General features: G+C 42.8%; 1 protein-coding gene across 1 annotated transcript in view; it reads right to left on the bottom strand.

Annotated features, from left to right (window-relative positions):
- Positions 1–7526: 7526 nt before the first annotated feature.
- Positions 7527–16222, bottom strand: part of LOC143842570 (uncharacterized) — a 108167-nt gene continuing 99471 nt past the window's right edge. Inside the window, exon 13 of the mRNA XM_077347848.1 lies at positions 7527–7645. Coding sequence (XP_077203963.1) covers positions 7637–7645 — 9 coding nt within the window. The 3' untranslated portion in view covers positions 7527–7636. The remainder of the gene's footprint in view (positions 7646–16222) is intronic.

Below are 16222 nucleotides of genomic sequence, written 5' to 3'. Positions count from 1 at the left end.
TGAAATCCATGGGTTTGCACCTAAAACAGTGTCTTCTAGACTAGCAGTTCCTGGGAAGGAATGTATTTCCACATGTCTCCTCCTTGCATCCAGCCTGGGTCAGTTTTAACCCAGGAATGTGAGGTTAATGTGAAGGGGCCACAGGAACACTTTATATCTCAGTCCCATTAAGGCAAAAGGTTTGAATGGGGAATGCTCTGCGCAGTTTTCCCTTGGCTTCAGCAGAATCAAGGACCTCCCTTCTCACCCACAGCCAGAATCACCAAAGCCAATTTGGGCTGAAAAGTGGGCAAGAAATAAGCTGATAAACTTTCTGCTCTAAGCAGGGAGCTCTGTTTGTAACCCTTGAGTCAGTGTGTGGAACAGCCTACATATGAAGCCTGATATTTTGCATTAATAATACTTGGATCTCCAGTTGGATGTTTATCCTTTTATCTCCCAGAAAATGTTACAGTAATTCCCCAGCATTCAAACTTTCCCGGGTTCATAGTTGCTCAAATGCCTTTCCTTTTTTCACATGCAGCACTTTGAAGGCTATAGCTATGCTTGAAGTGGCCCTCCCAGCTTCTGCAGGCAATCCTTGGCAGAGTTTTGTCCAATTGCAATGAAAGGCTCTTGTGCCTGGATCAAGTGGACACTATCACCAACGCATAACACCTGCTTCAACTCAGAGGTCTGGGGAAAGTGATGTTCTAGGCCGATCTCCATGCCATGTAAAAGATAAAAGAAAGGATTTTAAAAGAAAATACCTTTTCATGTTAAATAAAATATTTAATACCTCCATGGGATTGTCTTCCATACACCCGGCAGGATTTTCAGATTAATGATGGGGTGGTACTAAAACTGTCATCCTGTGTTATCTTTTGCATTGAACCCAACTTTCTTCTGGCTACTCTTGCAACAGTTCGGTCTGAAGTCCTATGCATGCTTACCAAGCAGTGACTCTAATTGTATTTACAATTGGGTGGGGCTTCTTGTATGTGTTTTTTTCTTACTCCAAATTGTTCTGCACAAAGCATTCAATATTTTGAAATCCTGATTCACTTTTAAAAGGTCCTTTCCTCCTTCTTGTGTTGCTCCTGTTTAACGAGATGGTTATTGTTCCAAGATGCCCCACTGAACAATTTCCTGTCCATTGTCACTTCTTGCTCCCCCTGGCCCTTCCTCTCTCCAGAGACTCCCATAGAAAGTTAATAAAGTCTCCCCTCCTGGGGATTTTAAACCACCAAGGAGTCCCAAGGTGAGTGATCAGCCTGCTCCCCAGTTTCCCTTTGTAAGTGTACCCAGAGCTGCCTGGCTGACATCATGTTGAAAAATAATTAACAGTTCTGAAAAATCTTTGGAAGTGTCATCCTTAGAATTCAAACAGTGGCACAAGTAGCAACTCCAGGCCAGAGCTGCAAACCTATTTCAGTGACACCTTGCATGCCTAATCTTTTGCAAAAGAAGGCTTTCTGGACCCCTCCAGAGTGAAGCAGGCCACGGCAAAGCTGGGACATGGGATCAAGCCTCTCATTTAAAAAATTCACCCATGGAGGACAGCTTTTAATTAGGAGGGGGAGGAGAAGTCTTTCTCGGTGGGTTTCTTTTACCATCGCCCTTGATCTCACCAAGCCCCCCCCCCCGAAAAAAATTGGGAACCTATGTCATTTCGATGAGCTCGTGGGACTTTGTCTGCAGACTCTTGCTGAGACTCCTCTGGAAGAGTCGGCTGCCCTCTTGTTCCTTCGGCTGGGCATCGCAGCTGTGCGCCAGGCGTTGTGCGGGGAAAGGGCAGGCAGGCGAGTCAGACTGCTCTTGCCTTGCCAAGCCGGTATCTACACAGCAACGAGAGGGGACGCCCTTACCCAGACCAAGAGGGCGGGGCGATCCGCCCCCGCGTCGCCCCCGCCTAGGAGGGACAATGTTCAGCCGAAAGAAGCTGGGTGGTCAAATGAGAAGCTGGCTATTCTCTCCCCCCACCTCTCTGTGTGCGTGTGCGGGGTATTCACCTGCCCTGCAAGTATAGGTTGTACCTCCTAGACTCCCGACGCGTAGACAGTTTGTGTGAATTGGAGCCGATTCCGGCCCATTTCCTTCCCATCACTCTAGCGGTCTAATCCAGTTTAGATCTGAATCTGAGACGCAAGGCTCCCATGGCTTTGTGTCTGGCTGGCCCGGTAAAAGTTAGGAGTCCCTTCGGCGGCCGAAGATAATGACGCGAAGGACAGAGCGTTCCGAAGATGGCTTACTTGCCAGCGACACCGTCGTTCCAACTCAGACGGATCTGGATAAATCCCCTCACCCTGGTCCCGGCTGGCTTTTCTCCACCCAGCAGGCACGAAATGCGGCTGCAGTGCGAAGCTTCCCCCTGCGCCCCTTTTAAAGAGAGCTCCGTCGACCGCGACAAACTCGCCGGGAAAGGGAGAGGGCAGGGAAGGCCCCTGATTCAAATCCCACGTGTCCCAGGGAGCTCTGCAAGGTTGGCGCGCAAAGTCAAAAGGGTGGGAATGAGCCGCATTCGACACAGTGGCCCTGAGGCGGAGATGGCGCGCCCACCTAGACAAGGGGGCCAAATAAAGTAATAACAGCAACACCCCCACACACACACACACACACTCAGGCTCCAGTGCAAACGCTCCGTGGATCGCAGCCCAGCAGAGTGATCCGCGGTGTCAACAGGCGAGTGCTTGTGTGCCAGGCGGGGTAGCCCTGGGCACCTTTAACCCCGGGGGGACGTGGTGCCTGGGATCTGGCTCGTGCGGCGTTCTGCATCTAGATCCTCCTCCTTGATTACAATCAGGAGACAAGAGGAGGAAGTCCGGTGGAGCCAAATTAGACCATTCTCAAGCCCCCTCCAGGAGGAGAGAGAATACTACTTTCAAATGTTTTAAAACTTCAAGGATCTTTCTTACACAGTGACGAAACCGTAGGCGGAAGATATCCTAAACTAATTACTGGGACGCAAATCCCATTGAATTCAATTGTGTTTGTTTAGGAGTGAATACATTAGCTAAGGGTTACAGTCTACATTTTTAAATCACTTATTCTTAATTCTACCATCGAGCAAAGTAAAATAATTGTTCGTTTCCTGGAATAAAATTTTGCTTCTCCCAAATTCCTTTTCCATTTCCTTCCTGCTTTCCTTCGGCAGCATCGGGGGTTTCCAGTTCAACTTTGTAGCTGATTTTGGATACAAACACGGAAACCAAACAAAGCTATACAAATGCATCTCGATCCAATCTAGTTACACCATTCTATCCAAGTAAATTGGATTAGGATCGTAGCCTTGCTGGAAAATGACTATTAGGAAGCCTAATCAATAACTGTGGGTAAATTCGGTCTTTTGCTAGTAGATCCAGTTCACCAGTAGCTCTCTGGGGAAAGGAAACGAGGAGAGATTGAAAATACGCCCCGTTTCTCAAATTTGGAAAGTGGCATTAGACATGATGTCGCGAAACAAATAAATCGGGGAAGAAAGAAACAACATGCAGATCTCAGTGCTCACGGTCCTTTTACACACAAAGGGATAAAAACGAGGCCATTGGGATGGAGGAGCTCGTAAAAGACACGCATCTATTCACACGTCCCAAGTGACAAACACAATACAATCCGTAAGCAGAACAGATGCATACCCTATACAGAGTATACGGACATGTGTGGTTATAATGGAATTCTTATTTAAATAATCTCTTATTTATATTTCAGACATTATACATAATTCAATAAATGACACTTCCAGAGCGGGTTAAAAATAAAATGAATTAAAAACACTCGAACGGCCTAATGTATGTATTACTCATACGTCTTAAACCGGCCCGCACGCAGTTACTAAAGCGGAAGGGCTGGGTAGCAGGAGCTCCCCAGATGCAAGCGGTTGTGAAGCGTGCTGGTGCCAGCGGGGAGATCTATGCACAGCCTCCTTCCACTGAAACCCAAAGGCTTAACTGTGGCCGGATCGTGTCCTTGCTTAACACGGGAGCCCCACCTGAAGAAGCGTCTCTGTAAGAGTTCTTGGCAGGATTCATATGGCCCGTCCGGGTCGCCCTTGGCTTTTAAGTGCCATCCCCCCCCGCCGCTGCCGCCGCCGCCGCGGCGCCCCCTGCCCTAGGCCCTGCCCGTCCATGTTCCTTGCCAAGGGAGATGTTGTATTTTGCTGCCAGTGAAGATCATTTGCAGCATATATTTGTTTTGTTAAACGGCGCCCTCGCCGCAAAAAGAGCTATTAGCCGCGGGGGGGGGGGAACAGACGTGGGCTCCGGGGCGGGGGGGGCGCTTTGCTGGCCGCCTCTTCCCTGCTGGCTTTACAGCGCGGAACCCGCGGACACAACGCGCCCGGCTGGGACCCGCGCCCTGGGAAGGGCTCCTCGAGGCCGCCCCCGCCTCCGCCTCGATGGGGAGGCGCCGCGCCCTTCCCGGCCCTGGCGGAGGACTCTGAATTGCTCTTCGGTTCCCAGGAAAGGAAGGCGACCCCGCTCCCCATTTTCACAGCCTTTTCAGCGGGGGCTGCGGGGCGTGACAGTTTACAGCCAAAAACTTCCTCCTGCTCAGCGGCTATAAACGCCTCCCGCCACTGAAGTCAGGCTCTCCGCCTGGGGACGTGAGGGAAGCCTGTCTTCCCGCCGCCCGAGCCCCGCCCCACCCCCGTCTGCCCGAAGCTTCATTGTTATGGCCTAGTGGAGGGGGAGACACAACAAGCTAGCGGGCAGTGGGGGAAACGGGCCTGTTCTTCTGCCACAAGATGTTTGCCCAGTTCCCTAAGTGCCAGGAGCACTTCCCCATGAATGGAGGGATCACCTACATCACATTGTGGTGCATCCATGCTCAATTCTTGCATCCATTCTTCATTTTTCTTATTTGTCTCTTGAGTACAAAGCCAGGTTGCCCACTGGAAAGCTCTTTGCTGGTGCTGTTGAAAACAGGCTATACACTTTTCTATATAAAAAAGATGTTTTGGTCCATAACCTTTCTCCTGATTCTTATTTTTAACATGCACAGGATTCCCATAACTGGCTACATCCCAAACAAAAGTTTGAGTCAAGCAGCATCAAAGTTTTGTTCAGGGCATAAGCTCTGCTTAGGATAACAAGAGATTCAGGTGGGTAGCTGTATTGATCTGAAGCGGCAGAACCAAGCTGGAGTCCAATGGCACCTTTAAGGCCTCACAAAAACTTATCCCTTGAATAAAACTTCATTGGTCTTAAAGGTACTACTGGACTCCAATTTTGTTAGGATGACACTGTTCAGTTTACCTTCTACGAGGATAATATTTATTTATTACGCTTCTTACATTTGTTCTCCACCTTATCTTTGTGGACAGGGCAGAATTATATCAAGATATAGACTATATTGACAAAATTAAATAAAAAATATTTAAATTATTAAAACATTCGAACCATCAATTGTCCAATTCTTCTATTCACTGGAGAGGAGGCAAGAGAAAGTGGGAAGCTCATATGTACCCTAGATGAGATGTAAATTAGAAGGCTTTTTGACAGGGAGATCAGTACAGTTCAGATGTTAGTTTAAGCCTCAACCATAGGCCTGGAGGAACAGTTCCATCTTGCAAGCCCTACAGAACCCTTCTTGGTCCCACCAAAAGCAGGGTTCTTCAGAACGGTACCCATGGGAGCCCCCACATCTACCAAGTGTTTTTTTTAAGTGGGAGGGCCCAGGTGAGGCTTTTGCCAGCAGGGTTCTGATCAGCCATTAGAGATTTGATTGAGTGCAGATTTTTTTTTTAAAAAATGATAATTTGGCAGTGGCTGTCAATACAGCACAAAGATCTTGATTTCATGACAGAAGATAAGCTGTGTGTATGAATGAAAACACTTTGAAATGCATCCTTTAAAACAGATATTCTGCCTGAAAAGTGGGAAAGTTACTATTTTAGTCATGCACAACTTCATTATTCCCTGACATGTTGTGGTTGGCTCTACTTCTTGTGGCTGGCAGCCATGGACTCAGCACCCTGCATCAGAACTCAGAAGCCAGCAGGCTCAAAAGAGGTGGGGGACTTGACTTGAAGCTTCCTTCCAGAGTCAGAAGTGCTCTTCCAATAAAACTAAACCACACTGTACACAGAGACTCCTGGGCAGAGTCTGCACTTACTTTGTGTATTCCATTGTCAATCCTGTTGAATTCAGATCGCTTTGAACTCGGGTCTTCCTCTCCCCCCCCCCCCCCCACATTGAAACAGGAAAGTGTTCTGCATGTGGTTAGGGTAGTTCAGAAGGCGGGGGGGGGGGGAGCCAAACCTCTTTCTTTTCTTGAAGGGGAAGAGGAGCCAGGCAGGGAGCCTCTTTATTTTCTTGGGGGAGGGGGCAGAGAGGATCGAAGAAGGCAGAGAAGGGAGAAAAAATCCAGGACTGACAGAAGTTGAGAGAAATTAGGGGCTTCTCCTTTAAGGCAAGCTTGTCGCATGACCAGGTGTGGCCTATCAGAGGTTCTCTACCACAGAGCTTTCTTTCCCAATCCGGATTTGAAAAATATTGAGGGTTAAAAGCACTCTAAGATATCGCACAATAAAGGTAGGGTCACTCCGGATCAATCCTTCTTGCTGCAGAAGGAAAATTTAAATCACCCAAAATCCAAACAGAAATCACATTCTGTGTAGATGGCAGGGACTGAATCAATCTGGAGTTGGAATAAAAGCTCGGTGCAGTTTACCCCCTGGTTTCACAGGAACCGGAACTACTCAGCAGGCCAAGGACAGCTATATAATCTCAGGAACAGTCTTAATGTGGAGCTCTCTTATTGTTGTTTACAGGTAATGAGTTTTCCATTTTAGAAGGGGAAAGCTTCTTCTTTGGGTTTTTGATCTAGTTTTCCTGCAAAACTATGAGTAGGAGCACAAAATATATTCCTGAATTGCTTGGGATTTGTTACCTTGTTAGATTTAATTCAAACAGATTTAACAGTGAGAGGAACCTATCTGAGGATTGCTTGCCTCCTTATGCCCCCCACAGGGTCCTTTGCTCTGTGGGTGATAATCTGTTGGAGATCCCTTGCCCGAGGGAAGTTTGCCTGGCCTCAACCAGGCCCAGGGCCTCTTCAGTTCTGGCCTCAACCTTGTGGAATGAGCTCCTGGGAGAACTGAGGGCCCTGGCAGAGCTGTCACACTTTTGCAGGGCCTGTAAAATAGAGCTCTTCTGCCAGGTCTTTGGTGTAAATTTATGGGCTGCTCCCCAGGCGAAATTGGCTAGTCCTCATCCTCTCTCTGGATTGGTTGGGGTTTGTGGGGGGGGTATCACCACCTGGATATGTAGGATCAATTTATATGCGCTGGATTTTAGTGGGAGGTTTCTTGGGGTAAAGTTTGTTGCCCATCATGAGCATGCATAAACAAACCAACCAACCAACAAATAAATGCATTGTTTGATGCTGTTTATCCATGACCCAATAGACATTTTTTCCATTTGAAAAATGCAAGAGCAAAAAGTACAGAATGTAGATCAGTTTGAACATCTGAATCGGTGCCACCCTGTAATAAAATCTACACAGAGACTGAATCAGGTAAACTGCAGGTTTACTAAGTAGTGAGGAACTGGTCACTCTTCAACATTCAGAGAAGTCATTCTACGGAATTACACTTTGGTCATGACTAATGTGCTTGAAGTTTCATCACTTTGGGCAGGAAGGCATGACAGGATGCAGGTTATTCATTCTAGGAGTAACAAAATACAGAAAGTGGAGGAATACCAAGTAAACCTCAGGATTGTGAACCTAGGAAGCTCAGTAGCGCACACAAAATAGCTTATACAGTTAGGTCTTTTGCTAATAAACTTAGAGTGCCTCACTTACAATAAAAACGGTAGTCCAGTCTTTACAGTGCCATTCTACTGTTACAGACAAATATGGTGACATCTGGAATGATCACTTAGAAGTTGTATCACTGAAGTAATTTGGTTGCTTATGACAAAGTGCCAGTGTGGTGTAGTGCTTAGCAGTGGTGGCTTCTAATCTAGCGAGCTGGATATGGTTCCCTGCTCCTCCATATGCAACCAGCTGGGTGATCTTGGGCTCCTCACAGCCATGACCTAGCAGTCCTGTCAGAGCTTTCTCAGCCTCACCTACCTCACAGGGTGTCTGTTGAGGAAAGAGGCAGGGAAGGCCATTGTAAACCACTTTGAGACTCCTTCAGCCAGTGAAAAGCAGGGTATAAAAAACAACTCTTCTTCTTCAAAGTAATTAAAAATAGGCTTAAATCTTCAGCTATAACCTGCAATCCTAAAATTCCATTAATGCCATTCCATTAATGCAGGAGTAAGTCATATTGTAAACATTGTAAATATTGTGCTGTTAATCTTGAATCTGAAAATCACTGAAAGTAATAAATGTTATTGAGCTCCATATGATTTACTTCCAAATAAGTGCTTTAATGGTAATCTAGCCTGGCTCCTTAGGCACTAAACAGGACATCTTTTTCAGATTCATAGAATTCAGTCTAGGACTATTACTGTTATGAACTTTTAAAATCTTACTTCACTCACCACAACTGCATTGGGAATAAAGCAATAAGGCTGAACCCCAGATCTTAAAATAGATGCCAAGAGAATGTTGCATTCAATTCAATGGGATTCACTGTGCTTCTACATCATGATTATGTCAAGTTTCATACAGGCAAGGGGATCCTGCTGTCAGTCAGGAACTCTATATGTCCTCATGGCTTCTTTGCTTTGGTTAAGGGAAACCTTTTATGTGCAACAGAGCTGCCCCCATCAGATCACAGTTCTTTGGTTAATGGCCAAGGTCTGTATAGAATCAGATTCCCGAAACCACACTGAGCATGGTGGAAATGCAAGCAGAGCATGTGGCAAAGTTATTACAGAATTGCTTTTGCTTACCTTGAGTACAATCAATAGCTCAATGTTTATGATACCACCCACTAACCTATTTATGACAGTCTCCTGTTGGTACAGCAACTCTAGTCTCATTTCATTATAATGCAACCCAGACTGCTCCACCCATGTATTTCTGTTTCAGTTTGGTCTTCTGAATTGGTCCTGAACTCTCTGATAGCTACAGCTGTGGCTTGGTGGAAGAACCTCTGCTTTGCATGCCAGAGGTTCCAGGTTCAATTCCTGGCATCTTCAGACAAAAGAATCAGGTAGCAACGGATATAAAAGGCATGACTGGGCTTGAGACCCTGAACAGCTGCTGCCAGCCTGAGTAATGGGAAGGCGAGAGGAACTTAATTCTCCAAAAATTAATTCTCCCTGAGTGGGGAGAGGAATGGGAAGGCGACTGTAAGCTGCTTTGAGCCTCCTTCGGGTAGGGAAAAGTGGCATATAAGAACCAACTCTTCTTCTTCTAAACAGTACAGACCTTAATGGACCAAGGTCTGATTCAGGACCTTCACATGTGTTTATGTGTGTAAGCCAGTTGTAATGCAATTATATTGGAGCTCCACTTTGTGGTGAATATGACTTTCCTAATCTTTCATTACAACTCAAAATATCTTTCTTTCTCCCATGACTAACAACATTTCAGACATTATAATGTTTTTCTGCATGAGACGTATTTTAAGAATGTATCTTTGGGAGGGGGAAAAGGCTCCTGGTCTTTAACAGTTGAATGGCTGGCAGAAAACAGGTAACACTTCCCCATTGAGTTGGAATGATAAAAAAAAGCCATAGAGGTTGATATTCTGTCTGTTCTACAACTATTAAAATCACAAAGTCTGTGTCCCTACAAAGTGGCATCCCAGTCTTACATGTACACAAATGACTACTATGTGTTAGATCCATGGGTTCGTAGGAAGTCAGGACACTGCATGTACAAACAGCCCTTTTTATTGCCAATTGGTCAACTGTATGTCTGATTGGATCCTGCCTTCACCTCAAACTCAGTCCTCAGCAGATATGCAAACACAACACTATCCATTTGGAGGGCCTTCAACTATGTAGGTTTTCCACTTATCAGTATAAGTATATGGGGGGGCATGAATGAGTCTAGTATACATATGCCATGTAGTTTGCATCATATAGTTTGTGATTTCAGTGTACTAGTTCCAAGAAGTGGGGTTGCTTTTATAATTGGGAAATAATATAAGCATTTTTGTACAATTCAAGCCCTCACTGGAGGACTTTAAGCAGCAGCTGGACAGATACTTTTCATGGATGCTTATGCTGATCCTGCACTGAGCAGGGGTTTGGACTAGATGACCTGTATGGCCCCTTCCATCTCTATGATTCTTTTTGGTCTAATACTAAGATATTGAAAAGACAGAAAAGGAAGCTGCTATATGAATATTGCCACAGTTTGGATCCCAGAGGTAGAGTCTACCTCTAATCTAGATTATCCCCAAAATGGTGACTATTAGTGCCACACCACCCATCAACACTTTTCCTGATACCCCACCAAGTGTTTTTAAAAAGTGGGTGGGGGGGATGGGACTTTTCCCCAGCAGGGTTTGTGACTAAAAATGTGAATGACAGTGCAAGTATAGCACAGGCATCATGATGTATAAGGGCTGTTATTTTGTGGCTGGCTTAATTTCCTATGGTAACCATTTTGTGGCTAAACCCACCAGAGAATTTCAAAGGTGTCCACAGAATTAAGAAGGTTTGGGATCCTTGATCTAATGCCAGGGACCTTCCTCTGATGGCACCTCTTCTGTCAGAGCAAAGCTTCTTGATCTAAAGAAAGGCTCTATTTTCACAAGAAACAATTTGCAGGTTTCAACCCTTTGACTACAATGTAAGAACTGAGTGGTTGTGACTTTTTTCTTCCTTAAGGTGGTCTGCAGATGGTTTTACATATGTGTAAGAGAATTTCTCTAAAGATACTGAGCCTACTCCTCTGATTTCCAGACTTTTAATATATGTCTAGCTGTGGGAGAATCTTTTTATGTCTATGGCCTACAGAGAACATTTCACCTGAACATTCAGCATATGCTCAGTCCATGCAAGGTGCTGGCCAGGCCTGAGTGAACACTAAACTGAATCCCCTCTAGAATGTCTCCCCACCACATTTCCCATGCTACAATACTTTACAGAGGAAGCCTAGAGTAATTTCAAAGCAGTTGTCTTCATGGGGAAGTTGGATGACTCAAATGTAAAGATTTAGAGTAATATATGTGTAGAAGTTCTTGCCAATAGGTTGATTCTTGGATGTGATCACTGTGTGTATCTTTCCTACTATTTATTCCTGTGTGCCATTTTTGGAGAATTAAGTTGTATGAAGTTTCAGATCTTGATACATCATTTCAGTTGGCTATTCAATTAAATATTCCAAGTTTGTAACAAAGTATTCTATTTTAAATAATGAGGTCTATAGTTTTAAGTTCCTTAGTACCAGTATTTTCTAGTGCATTCATCAGTCTGGTATCAGATCATGTCTGTGTGAAGATTCCATGTATCAGCAGGATTTTTCTTGCATATAATTTGAAAGCTGAAGCTAAATTTTCTCTGGATTTGAATGCAAAATAAAATATTCCACTTGAGTCTCCACAAGAAACATGGACTACAAATAATTTAAATGAATAAATAAAACATGGACGATTGAAATGTGTGAAAGGTTTCATACATGACAAACAACTGAACAAGAAGTCAAAATTGATTACCTAGACTGTGTATGTATTTCTTTAATATATATTTTATTTATTCAAAAAATACACCACATATTACACAATTACTATTATGAAAAGTGCTAAGCTGCCATTATATAACACATTAAAAAAGAAAAATATATATCTTATTCTGGCAAATGCCATTGACATAAGTCATACTACATCATTTCCAATATTTACACACAGTCTATAAATCAGTTATTTCTTTCCATCTTATTTTATTAACCAATATAATCTGATTGGACTTCATTTTCTTCTCAAGTCTGATATTGATCTGTTGTGTATCAAATATGTAAGTTTTGCCATTGTTGGATATTTGATCAATTTATGTGAACAGTACATACAATCTGGTAAAGTTTCTTTTTTCCATCTGGATGCATATAAAATCCTAGCAACTGTCACCATATTTAACAAGCTCACTATATGTTTTAATGTTCCATGTATTGTTTATAAGTTTAATGTAAACAGCCCTGAGCCTCCGGGGAGGGCGGTATAGAAATATAATAAATAAATAAATAAATAAATAAATAAATAAATAAATAAATAATATTACTTAGTACCATATTTACTAATATATATTTTGGACATAGTAAAAATCTAATTTTCAGTAGAGTTTGCATCTCATCATGAACTGTAATACAATTTTTCCTTGCTTTCTGACAAGTATAATAAGATGGTGCATGTATATCTTGACACTTCCAGAATTTACCATTATAACTAACTCACTATATCTCTGGGTGAAGTATACCATCTAAAAAAACATTTTATATTTTATATTTTTCTTTTAATATTTGACAATTCGTGAATTTCAGCTCATTAACCCAAATTGCCTCCTATTGGTTCATGCTTATATTTTCTCCAAAGTTCTGAGCTCAATGTATCATATAATGCTTAATTTGTTCTGTTTCACAATCAAATTGCAATGACAATTTATAAATTTTACCTATCAAATGTTTTGCATCACCTATTATCCATTTTTATAAACAGTTGTTTCTCTTAACTGATTTCCTTCTTTCATAAGTTCTTTCAGTTTTGAGACTATTTAATAATAAAGTAGCCAGGGGATGTTCTTTCCTTCTTTCTGACTGTGCAAGAGTCTTATGGTACTTTAAAGACTAACAAGCTTTTATTTTGGCATAAACTTTCATTAAGCTAGAATAAAAATGAATTAATATTGTCACAAGATTCCTTGTTATTCTTGCCACAATAGACTGACACAACCACTCCTCTGAAGCTAGTATCCAAAATTTAATATTTGCGTTTCCTCAGAATCCAAGTAGAAGGATCTGTAACCCAGAAAAATGTTATTTAGGGTACTTTCATTTCACTGAATTCAGTAGACTGAAATTGGCTAAACAGATAGGTATACCTATTTAGCCTCAATGCGGAACTATTTTCAAACCACATCAAATTTAAGATTCCTTTAAAAACTGGAACTCAGTGGGAAAAATGGAAAGTTAACACAACTTCATGGATCTTTATTGTTGTTTTTCTGCCAGTTCCCTCATTACTAGTTTTGCAACTGATTTGAGAGGGGGGGGGGAGGATGTGGCTAAGGAGAACCTCTAAATCCTCACCTTTTGGTTGTCTCAAGTGCTTGTCTGCCCGAAAGCTTAATATGATGCAATTAATGAACAACTACCCTCCGCCCTCAGTCCTTCCTGCCTTGTCTCAAGACAGATGTGCTGACAGGATAGCACCTTCTTTAAAGGAATTTGGTTTTATGGAAGGTAATGGAAGGTAATGGGTACAAAAGCAGAAGGAGCGGAATGTTTTGGTAGCTCTCCACACCCTGAGAAGAAGTTGTCAGTTTCCAGTGCAAAAAACTTAGAAGGGTTCGTGGGAAACAAATATTGAAAATAAGGTCTATTTTTGCAGAGGGTAATTATCAAATTGCTCTTTAATGATGTTACTTCTAGCAACTATCTTAGATATCATTGGTTAGAAACATGTATCAGATCTTCTTTGTCAACATGTATATGGACTAGTTACCTTGATGGGGCTGGTATATTAAATTTTCTTAAAGTTGATGTCATTGGATAAAGACAAATATAAACTGCTAGATGTTTAACTATGAACTAATCACTTTCATTGTCCTTGCACCAGAGTTACACACTGTCCATTCTGCTGCAGGATGACATGTTCCAAATAGACATGAAATAAAGACTATAAATAAAGCACAAATATCCACAATATGATTTAAGCAATCTGTTGCTTGTACATTTTATACCTAAATTTATTATTGCAATCCATTCCTTTCCCTCATCAGTGTGTGTTTTATTCTCCAGAATCAAACAGTTTTTATAAGGAAAATTGGTCTGACCAATTGCAGGTAACAGTCTTCCATTTTTGTTCCATTACCCTACCATCTGCTTCAGAAAATGGTAATTTTGGAAGATACACAATAGAAATATGTACATGTGACACTGTCATTAATTCATTCAAATTCCAAACCAATACTTTATTGATCAGTTATTACAGAATATACCTTAATTATCAGAAGTTGCTTTGAGTTCCCCTTCCAATACATCAGAATTTTGTAAAGCATAAATCAACATTTAAAGTGCCAAATCTGATATGGAGATACACTGTTTCCTTGGAAGGTGGCCAGAACCCAATGTCACTGCTAGAACAGTTGGTGGCACATCAGAGCTTGTTTCATCAGTCTTGTAGTGGTCAAGCCAATAGCAGGGACAGGGAGTGTAATTAACATGGTTTCTCACAAGGGACACTGACTTAGACCCATTATGCACGGGGGGGATAACGCACATTCGGGGTGGAATGGCGGCGACTAAAATCACCGATAACGCACGGAGCCGGCTGCAACTGGCCGCAGCTTCGGTGCATGCTGCCGAAAAAGTCGCGTCAGCAAAACGCGGAAGAAAGCGCAGCTTCCAGGTGCCCGGGGCGCAACCAGAAGCAGCGCCCGGATTGCCGCGTGCATAATTGGTTATTCTGGGTTTTGCCGCCGTCACGCCCCGCCCCGTGCATAACCGGTCTTCCCCCACCGCGTTTTCCATGTGACCCGAAATCGCTGTTTCGGCGGCCATGCATAATGGGCCATACACTGACATACACTGACATTTCTAAGTTAAGCCTGCTCTGTATCTTGGATGTCCATATAACTAAACTGTGCGGCTTGAAGTCCATGAGGGAATGACTTTGAATATTGTATCAGCAGATTTGAACCTCACTGGTACAATCCCCACTTTGCAGGGGGGTTGCATTGGCATAGTCAGTAGGCCAGCAGGATATAGCAGTTAGGAGGGCAGTCTCTAATCTGGAAAACTGAGTTTGATTCCCCACTCCTCCACATGCGGCCAGCTGGGTGACCTTGGGCCAGTCATAATTCTCCCTTTGTCAAGGGCAGACTTTGTAACAGCTTGCTGTTTTATGACTGTGGAGCAGCCTCCTCAAAGAGTTGAGGGGGCTTATCTGCTTGGTCTTCTGGCAAGGCCAAAACCAGAATTATTCCACAGCTACTAGGGTTGCCAAACTCAAGTTCTTATATTGACTATAATATTGTATTACTTGCCTTGGACAATAGAGATGCAGGCTTAACGGAGGCTTAATGGAATAGTTTGCCAAATATTATTTACCCAACATCACCAAGTGTTTCAGCTGCCCATTTCACATATTAAGCCTCTGTTCAAAGGACAGGCTATTTTGCTCCATGCCTGTTGGCAACACTTTACCTAGCAAAGCCTGGCTTGAGGAGATATTGGAGGGGGAGGGAAATAGACAGCAAAGAAGTAAAATTGCAGGGAGGCAAAGTATATGAATGAGAAGAGGTGGCCTGCATACATCCATCATTGAACATTGTGCCACAGCAATCAGTTACATGTTTTGTAAAGTCTTGTCTACCCAGGAAACTACAGTGGTGGCTACAGACAACAGGACCTGATAAGGTGTGGATATGGCCCTACACTCCTTAATCACATGCTCTTTTTGGGATAAAAGGCCCAAATGTTCTATCTGCCTTCATTTCTACAAGACTGAGGAAGAAACATGTTTAAATACAGAGGTCTGCTAGCTAGCACCATATCCTCACTTGGCTCAAAGGAATTGGTGCTTGAACAGGAATTTATCTCAGTGTGTACTCATTAATTTCAGTGACATAAGGATGGGCATGCATTGCGATTGCAGAAAAAACATCATTTTATCTGGTATATGCAGGGGAGGAATTGTAGTCACTGCCCTTGAATTCACTGCTCTTTGGCATTCATTTGTCTCATTTCAAATTATTTATGAATACAAAAGTCACATTCTCTTCAAAAAGTCCTTGTTATATGGTGTGAACAAACTTAATCCTGACTCTTGATTTGTGTCACACATCACTTCTCACTTGCTTAATATCCAAAATGCAACCATTTACACTCCCTCCTGCCTTTTCTTTCATCATAGTTTTTCAAAAAGAACTCTATGAAAGTTCCCACAAGCCTTAAGTCACCTTTTGCAAAGCACTCTGCTTGATTTTGTCATTTACCTTTAATTATACATATTTAGGTAACAATAATCACGATCCCAAATATGTATTCTTTCAAAATATCCCATGTTCTCAATCATTCTTTATAGGGTTTCAATATAGATAAGGAGGAAAGGAAAGTGATTACAAACATATATAAGGTATTATTAAAGAAAGGACAAAACCAATGCAGATGATGAAAGAGA

Source organism: Paroedura picta, chromosome 1, assembly GCF_049243985.1.
Source record: "Paroedura picta isolate Pp20150507F chromosome 1, Ppicta_v3.0, whole genome shotgun sequence".
NCBI classification, from domain to species: Eukaryota; Metazoa; Chordata; class Lepidosauria; order Squamata; family Gekkonidae; genus Paroedura; species Paroedura picta.
The sequence above is the reverse complement of the archived record's forward strand: the minus strand, read 5'-3'. Positions and strand labels throughout refer to the sequence as shown.